This window comes from Ascaphus truei, chromosome 19 (genome assembly GCF_040206685.1).
Source record: "Ascaphus truei isolate aAscTru1 chromosome 19, aAscTru1.hap1, whole genome shotgun sequence".
NCBI classification, from domain to species: Eukaryota; Metazoa; Chordata; class Amphibia; order Anura; family Ascaphidae; genus Ascaphus; species Ascaphus truei.
This window is the reverse complement of record NC_134501.1, coordinates 20,673,758-20,683,111: the sequence shown is the minus strand read 5'-3', so window position 1 is coordinate 20,683,111 and position 9,354 is coordinate 20,673,758. Positions and strand designations below refer to the sequence as shown.

General features: G+C 49.1%; 1 protein-coding gene and 1 long non-coding RNA gene across 2 annotated transcripts; one reads left to right on the top strand and one right to left on the bottom strand.

Moving 5' to 3' along the window:
* Positions 1 to 815: 815 nt before the first annotated feature.
* Positions 816 to 5,358, top strand: PABPN1L (PABPN1 like, cytoplasmic). The gene is made up of 6 exons (XM_075577161.1): positions 816 to 949; positions 1,211 to 1,316; positions 2,757 to 2,821; positions 3,316 to 3,422; positions 4,606 to 4,693; positions 5,095 to 5,358. Exons 1-6 carry the CDS (start codon positions 878 to 880, stop codon positions 5,356 to 5,358), a joined length of 702 nt encoding a protein of 233 aa, XP_075433276.1. The 5' UTR covers positions 816 to 877.
* A 2,552-nt stretch (positions 5,359 to 7,910) lies between these two features.
* On the bottom strand, positions 7,911 to 9,213 carry LOC142469991 (uncharacterized). The gene is made up of 2 exons (XR_012789144.1): positions 8,555 to 9,213; positions 7,911 to 8,066 (listed from the first exon to the last, which is right to left on the bottom strand). It is a non-coding gene; the product is annotated as an uncharacterized LOC142469991 (long non-coding RNA).
* Positions 9,214 to 9,354: the final 141 nt, after the last annotated feature.

The window sequence follows — 9,354 nt, the reverse complement described above, 5'->3', positions numbered from 1 at the left end:
GTGTGATCCTGTCCCTGATCACCTGCAGTCAGGTTATCCTATATCCCATATAACCAGCACTGTGTGAGCCTGTCCCTGATCGCCTGCAGTCAGGTTATCCTATATAACAATATATAACAATAACAATATATAACTATATAGTCAACACTAGAGTCTAGGCGCAAAGTTCACCTTTCCTGTCTTTCCTTTAAATTCTTCATGGGCAAGCTACCCAGCTATCTGAACAAGCTCCTCACCCCTACCACCTGCAGCACTTATCACCTGAGATCAGACTCCAAAATACTATTCATGGTCCCAAGGCTCAACAAAGTATCCGGCCGCTCCTCGTCCTCTTATCGTCCACCCCAAAACTGGGACAACCTACCAGAGACCCTCACATCCAGCACCAGTTTAAGTTCTTTCAAATCTAAGGCTGTCTCACATTTTAATCTGGTCTGTAACTGTTTCATACGCCTATAATATATATTATCTTTAACGGTGCACGCAATGTCTTGTATATAATGTATACCTTGTTCATTTATGTAACTGTACTTGTAACCATGTATTATTTGCTTTACTCTGTGCCCAGGACATACTTGAAAACGAGAGGTAGCTCTCAATGTATTGCTTCCTGGTAAAATATTTTATAAATAATATCACATATAACCAGCACTGTGTGAGCCTGTCCCTGGTCACCTGCGGTCAGGTTATCCTATATCACATATAACCAGCACTGTGTGATCCTGCTCCCCTTGCAGTGATGTTAATTAGGTGTATCATGGGACAGATGTCCTCTTGTGTTGCTGTAATCAGGCACCTGTTTCCTCCAGGCTCGGGCTATAATAAGTTCTGGGGTAACCTTGGCAGGTTATCCCCCCAGTGGGATGTGAGGTGGGGGATGTCTGAGAGGGATACAGAGGAAGAACCGGAACTGGGCGAGCGAGCGGAGACGTGTGTCGGGGATGATCCTGTAAGTCTGACCTGTCCCTATACATCCTGCTGCACACCCCTATACATCCTGCTGCACACCCCTATACAGCCTCTCCAATGTCACTACTTCTCCACCCTGCAGGCCTCTGCTATTCCTGCACTGATCCACACACCTCCTGTCACTGCAGCATCCTCTGCTACTCCGGTACTGATCCCCTTTTCACGCACAGCTGTCACTGCAGCACCCTCTCCTATTCCTGTAGTCTCCCCCTACACCCTCTCCTATCGCTACTCTCTCCAGGAGCTGAACGCCATCAGGACGCGGGTGCGAGAGATGGAGGAGGAGACGGAGCGCCTGAAGGAGATTTCTGGGGAGGAGGGAAGTCTGGTTATTGGTTCCAAGGCTGGTAGGACAATGGTGCCTCACCTGGGGACACACAATACTGTATAATCTCAAGTTTCTATGTTCTATCAAAAGAAAAAAGGCGCAATTGTTTGGCAAAAAGTGGTTGTTTATAGTTTGGGTGAATGATATAAAAGCACACAATGCAAATATACAAAAAGAAAATAAATAAACTGCAATGCAAAATGACAAGTTTTTTGCCTGCTGAGTAAAGCACTGGGGCCGATACGCCTGATGTAGAGATGTAGGGGCCTATGCAGAGAGCAGCGCTAGAATAAATTGGAGAGTTTAAGAAAAAGTAGCTTTAATGGAGAGTTTTATTCTCCATATGCAGAAATGGGCGAAATCCGCTATTTTTAGCATTACTGCATGTGGAGAATTGTAAATGAGGAGATGCGCGCAGCTGAAAGGGAGAAAAAAAAATCGCGCATTTTTTTTTCCCCTATAGCCGGCGAGCTCCTGCTTCTTGCCAACTTTAGTTGGCGGAGAAAATTGACGAAAATCGCGCCTCTCTGAATTTGGATATTTTTCAGACTGGCGAGATGTAGTTTCTCGCCAGCCGCGCGGCGAGATTTTCAAATAGAAAAAAAAAATGGCGCGTTTTTCCTACCTCGCCATTTTCAGCTGTTTCTTGCGTGATTTTCTCCGGAAAATGGCGAGATTGTAAATAGCGCTGCTCTCTGCATGAGGCCCTTTTTGTCTGTAAATGAAACTCCAAGATGAGCCTGTGGTGTTGAAACTCGGCTTGCCAAATAGATGCCGAATTAGTGCTGCTACTGTGCTGGGGAGCGTCTCCCGGGGGGTTTGCCTCAGTCGGCTTGCTCCCTTGCTTCAAAGCTGCTAACTCCTATGGCTGCTGGTGCTGGTTACCTGCTCACAGGAAATGACGTCAGGCTAAAAGTCTCCAGCGTCGCAACCGGTATGACGCTGGTGCTTGCCACTCCACGAAGATGTAAAAAGCGGCTTGCACTGTTGTCCTATTCATTCAGGCTCAGAAAAAATTAGGGCTGCTACAATGTCTGTTGGCCACAAGAGCAAGTGTGTGTCCACCCAACTGAAACGTGACCCACTGTAACTCCTACGCGTTTCGCCAATAAGAATGGCTCCGTCTATATTCTATGCTGTATCCCAGATGTCCTATAGACCTTTGCATGTGTATATAGTGTCCCTTCCACAATAACAAACCTGGGATTGTACAATACATTTAACACACTAGCTGTAACATTTTAGCCCCACATCCGGTTATCGTGGTGGTCTCGCGTTGCAAGTTCAATTATTCCTGAAATGATTAGCACCATAAAATTGGAAGTAATTTTCTATTTAATGTCCCTTTCCAATCTGTTTTATAACCCTGGCTTGAAAAGCTGATGCAGGATTCTCTCTCCCCCACCCCCCTCCCTCCTATCTTCCACCCCTGTCCTTCCCTGCCCCCCCACCCCCCCAGGTCTTCGGCCCTTGAGTACAGAGGAGAAAAGAGAAGCTGACCAGCGCTCCGTCTACGTTGGGAATGTAAGTGTGCAGAGGCCTCCCTCTATCTCCCATTCCTGCCTGTGGGGTGCATGTTTATCAGGGAGAAAGTGGTACTTTTTTGTGTTCTGCTTTAGATCGAGGTGACTCCACGTTGGGGAATAAAGTAACGATTCCTTGTATAACCTGTCATTTAATATTACATTTATACACAAGGCCACACTTATAGCGACGTCACGTCAAAACAAATGTATTGGCGCCATCACGTACGCTTATAGTAGGCGCGACGCGACTGCTTGGTCGCGAACGCTGGAAGTCACTTCAATTTCATTTTTCCAGCGGACGTCCGCATCGTCGGCACTATGTGCGGCCTAAAGCAACAATGAGGCAGTCCCCCCCCCCCCCCTCCTTCTCCCCCCCCCAAAACCTGAGTAAGGGATAATCGTGTAACAACGTGCCAAATTTCCCTGGCATGATGGTGGGGTGGGTATGAAACGGGCTGCCCTCTTGGCATATGCCGCCTCCTCTCATTGTAGGTGGATTACGGTGGCACAGCGCAGGATCTGGAATCCCACTTCAATGGCTGCGGCTGCATCAACCGCGTCACCATCTTGTGTGACAAATTCTCTGGGCATCCCAAAGGGTGAGAGGTGACGCCTTGTGCAGTCTGTGACTCCTTTTACAATGACGGTGCTGTGAGGGGTGCGACCTTCGCCCCTCTGCGGCAGGCGGGACACGGCGAGTGCGCTGTACTGCTGGATCTTAACACAACGGACTCCATTTTAACGTGCGACTGCGTGTCTTGTATTGTGTATCTTTCCCTGGAGAGGTTTTGTAGTGCAGATGTCCGCATTGCTTTTAGATTTGTCATGTCTCTGAGATTTACCCTATAATGGCTGTACACATGTAAGATCCTCACGTCTGCCGCTGCATTTTGATTGTATCTGGTGACTGATAGGGTGTCCAGCATCGAACTGCCCTGTATTTGGACACTGTCCAATAAAAATGAGGTAATACTGGACATGTGTCCGGTATTACCGCTATCGACATAGTGACATGACCAACTTGGGGGGGGGGGGGGGGGTTGTGCGGGATTTCCCAGGGGGGGGGGGGGGGGGGTTGTGCGGGATTTCCCAGGGGGGGGGGGGGGGGGGTTGTGCGGGATTTCCCAGGGGGGGGGGGGGGGGTTGTGCGGGATTTCCCGGGGGGGGGGGGTGGGTTGTGCGGGATTTCCCGGGGGGGGGGGGGGGGGGGGGGGTTTGTGCGGGATTTCCCAGGGGGGGGGGGGGGGGGGGGGGTTGTGCGGGATTTCCCAGGGGGGGGGGGGGGGGGGGTTGTGCGGGATTTCCCAGGGGGGGGGAGGGGGGGGTTTGTGCGGGATTTCCCAGGGGGGGGGGGGGGGGGGGGGGGTTTGTGCGGGATTTCCCAGGGGGGGGGGTTTGTGCGGGATTTCCCAGGGGGGGGGGGGGGTTTGTGCGGGATTTCCCAGGGGGGGGGGGGGGGTTGTGCGGGATTTCCCAGGGGGGGGGGGGGGGGGGTTTGTGCGGGATTTCCCGGGGGGGGGGGGGTTTGGGCGAAATTTCCCAGGAGCAGGGCTGTTGGTGGTCTGGGCAATTTCCTCCATCCTAATTGGTTGCAGCTGGGTAAAGCACCCGTTCAGTCAGGAGCCTGAGGGCCTGGCCAAGGAGAGCAGGAAACGGCATGGAGGTGTCAAGTATATCACACCTTTCCCCATTGTGTCCAGTATTTCTGGAGAAGCCACCTGGTAACCCCAATATCGATGACGCAACCCCTGCAGTGCTGACTCTGGCCTCTGTTTATCCCAGATACGCGTATGTTGAGTTTGCGGAGAGGCGATCTGTGGATGCTGCCGTTGCCATGGACGACACGGTGTTCCGTGGCAGAGCGATTAAGGCGAGTCTGGGGGTTTATATTTGGAGTTGTGCAAGCACCCTGTGGGCTCCTGCAACCCAACGTTACCTTCTCTGTGCCACTTAACCCTGGCAGAGGCCTGTGTCTGCAGGAGGGAAGTCACATTCTATTCAAGTATAGAGTCCGCTTCACACTGTACGATCTTAATGTGAAACGCGTCAGGAAGATGCAAAGTTTGAAGGGTGGCCCTGGGACAATTCCTGCTGTCTGCTCTTTGATACCAGCATTAGATTGTGAGCTCTTGGGACTAACTAGTGGTATCTATCATTTTATTTTTAGTTGCCCATTTTATGACCTGCCTGTGTTCATGGTAACTGAGCGCTGTCTTACATCCCCCGTCCCTTCCTCTGAGATCTTCTTACCCTGTCTTTTTCACACTGCAGGTTTTGCCCAAGAGGACAAACATGCCAGGCATCAGCTCCACGGACAGGGGAGGATTCAGGGGCAGATCCCGGGGGTGGGAATTCGGGCGTCCCAGAGGGAATTTCCAAGGGGGGCAGAGGCCCAGAGGGAGAGTTTACAGGTCAGTACAAACCGTAAAGAGGCTTCTGTGTTCTCATGATGCCCAGGCACACGTCTGCTTTGCCACAGCTGGGAGGAATGTGTGGCTCAGCTGGTTGGCAGGATTGCATTTTACGCAGAGGTGATGACTGCATTCAATCTGTCAGAGGAAAGAGATTGGGGGGCAAACGTGACTTTGTTTCAGGCCCTCAACAGAGTAGTTACTGCTACTATCCCACTGCGCACCCAAGAGGTACAGAGTATCAATCGTTAACGATCCACTTGTCTTACTCCTGGTCCAAGCCTACTCTTCCCTCCGATCACCACAACGTTGGGCCTGTTCTCTGCGTTGCTCAGATCTGTGTGATGTAGGATTGTAATTCCTCTATAATCTGACCCACGTTCTGTGTCCCTTGTTTTTAGAGGCCGTGAACGGACAGGCCTGTGGAATAACCCCTATTGACCGACCTCCCTGCACAATAAAGAAAAATAAATACAGAACGTGTCGGCCGAGGATACAGAGCGCTGGGATAATTTTTTAAATGGTACTTGTCTTAACCTCTTCATTACCAGAGCAGCCGGCGGCATATTGTAATGCACAGTGGGCACTGACTGGGTTAAATAACAATAATAAAGTTTGCTCTTGTTTGCGCCGTGAGATTCTGCAGCTTGTAAATAGTACTAAATATTATTATGAAATTGTATTTAATGTTAAGTGGTTGTGCTTGTTCCTAAATAAATGGGTTTTGTTGCTGAAATCCTTGGCTGGTTTGGAGATGACTGAGATAATGGTGGCAGCGTCGTTACAATATAAACATAACATGTTATACAGATATCTTTTCCAGTGTTGCTGACTAAGCTGCGCTTATAGTGCTGGCAACGCGACCGATGTCATCGCCACTGGCGAAAGTTGTAACTTTATTTTTAATGACAAGGCCAGTGGCATCACTAAAAGGGGCGGCAGCGCAATTTGATTGTTTTAGAGACGGTCACATGTGGCGACTGTCTCTAAAAAAATAAATCAGTTTACCCGACTTCAAAACGTTTGCTCGCTCTGTCACGCTTACTATAAGCGCTTGCGACGGAGTAAGGCACTAAGTGCAGCCTAAATCTGTATGTCCCATCACAAGATTGGAAGTCTACGGCACGGAGTACAGGCGGTCATCTGCCGAAAATCCGTCCTGCGGATCCAGTTAATCCGTGGCGGAGAGCATCAGATAATCCGTTCAGCAGAATGTATTATCTGGCCTCGGATCCTCCGTTCGGATAGCGAGGGCCGCCTGTATAACAACTGATATTAAGACGCTGGCCTGTGACACATTTTGTAACGAATCGCCGCCAGTAAAGGCGCTAAGCATCAAAACCGTCCGATGGGATGAACCGCAATGTTCCGGTAAGTATGCGGTGGCACCCGCTCCAGCCAAGGAAACATTTAATACCTGGTGCTATCCCATCTCTACTCCCGCAGGGGTGTCGGCGGTGAGCGTCCCGTGGCTGCGTTTGGCTGATGTTACGTGCACGCTGTCGTCCTCATGTAGTGTGTGTGCTGGGGACTGCGTGGCTGGCACTTGTGTCCATCAGTTGGTGATGGGGTTCAGGTGGTGTCCCCTTAGCTATTTAAGAGGTAGTTTGGGTGGTTTAACGGATGAAGTGTCTGATGCGTTACTTTTTCTGCTCCTACCTGTGCACTAAATACAAGAGCAATTTATTACAAGTACTCCTGTGTGCTGCCATTGTTTTCAATGTTCAGGTATAAAGTAAGAGCAAGTATCACAGACTGCAGCTTGGTTCAGGCCACTCACATGTGCAGATACAAAAAGAAAAAGCAGCTTCCAAACGACAGAACATGCAGAAACAAACTCGGCACGTGGGGTGGGTGAATGTTTTTTTTTTAATTTTAACATTTATTTTGTCTTTATTCAAGTGTGTGTGTGTGTGTGTGTGTGTGTGTGTGTGTGTTTTGTAATATTTTTCACCAACCCTGCGTGCCCCCATTTTGGAGTTTCTGCATGTTCTGTCTCCTTGGAACCTGCTTTTTCTCTTTGTTTTGCTCCAGCGTGCACCACCATTAATATTTATTTTTAGGTAGGGATTGGTTTGTTATTCATATGATAGAGCTTCTGAACAGAAAGAAACAGGAAAAGACACTATGAAGTATGCACTATTTTATTGTGCGGATATTACAGCACATACTTAGTGCTATCTCCAGCACGACGTGTTACCTCTTCATTTTCTTTTCCTATACTCACATTGCAAGTCTGGGTTCCATTTTATTTTAATATACTAATAAATGCAGTTTAAATCTGTCACATACTCATACCATTAGAACCAGACTAGTTCTCCTGTACTGCATCACAATTACTCAATAGGGTACTCTCGTTCCAGACATCGAGTGCATTTCAGAGGGACTTATCTGTATGTTAGTGTCTATACTTCATACAGTGTCTTTCCCTATTTTTTTTCTTTCTGTTCAGTCCTTTGCCCTTTTTGCACCGGTCTGTACTTATGACCGTTTGGTCATAGTATGTAGAGCGGGTTCATTCATCTCTTGCCTCCTAGTAGAGCTTCTCTCAGCCCCTTTCTTTCTACATTCACCTGTGGAGACTGATGACATTTCATCTGAAGAGGTCAGGTCTCAAACCTGTGTACAAATTGCACTGCTCAAGCAGCACCCCCTGAACTGAAGCGGAGATCTGTGCTGGTTTGACACAAACATTTTATTTCACACATGGCATATGTACAGCCTTTAAATATACATTTCCCCAACAAGCATTATACAGATATATACACAGGGCGGCGAGATCCGGATCAGCACACCTGCATCATCATCGACGTGACTGTGTTATCAAAGGCCCTGAGGGAGAGACATGGGGGGGTCACTTACACAGGAGATAACGTTACAATACGCAAGCCAAAGTGGTAATGAAGCAGTCAGTGTCCCACCAGGGACAATAAAGGAAAGCCCTGCCACACGCTTCCAGAACCATGGGCCGCCTGTGATCCCCACTCCACTGTCCATCCTGCTAATAGCCATGTATGTCCTTTTAAACTCATTAATAATAGGTGTAGCCAGGGTACTCTGTGGTAAAGTGTTCCCCAGGCTAGTGAGGAGAGCGAGGGTGTGTTATATACACACGGCTGTTGTCCCTGTGATACAACTTAAATCCCTCTGCCTCATTTACCCAGCAGTAATACTAGACAGTTACAAACAGAATAGTGCAGCCAGATTCCACCTCAGAGGTGGCTGTGTCTTAGGCTTAACTGAAAATGGCTGTATAAATAAGGTGTAATATCGTCCTACACCCGCAGCCCTGGCATGTTCTCGTTGGGGGTCTCACTCACCGCGACTGAATGGGGTCGCCCGGGTTGTAGAAGGGGTTGCACATCACGTCTGTGTAGGAATTATGCAGCTTGCGGAACATCTATAAATAACAGGACAGTAATACTCAGCACTGATGTGGAGGGGAACGTAAAACTGCACCGTCGTGTTTGAGGGGGAAACCTGACGTGTTGCACTGTGTAATGATTCAGAGTATCTCGCCTCCTTTCTATATGCAAAACTTCCTTCCCCTTTGGGAAAACAGAAGATGGCAATCTTAACTCCTTCACTGCCAGAGGGGCCTGCGACACATTGCAGAGCAATGCTGCCTCCTCTCTGACACTGAAGGGTACAATACAAGGAACCTCGCTGCGGCTCACGTTGAGAGCCCTCTCTGCTAATATTTAGCAGGATGTTAGAGGTTTAATGGCCGGTATCGGGGTCAGGGCTGTGGTGAAACGATTTCTTCTTAATTTGTCTTTATACCCATTTTTTATTGCAGCTGTAACACAGTGCAGCGCGTCTCGTGCTAAACTGAGCGATTCCCCCGGCTTTTGGTCTAATTTCACATCTGAAAGCAGCTGTGTGCAGCCATCATAAAAGATCCCATTATACTGTCTGGCAGACACCCAGCTACCTGTGCTTCTAGCGCCATCCTCCCCTTCTAAAGTAGCACACAGCCCCCTCCCGCACACCTCCCCAAACAGCACAAAGCCCCTCCCTCACACCTCCCAAAAATGGCGCACATCCCCCTCTCTCACACCTCCCCAAACAGCACAAAGCCCCTCCCTCACACCTCCCAAAAACGGCGCACATCCCCCTA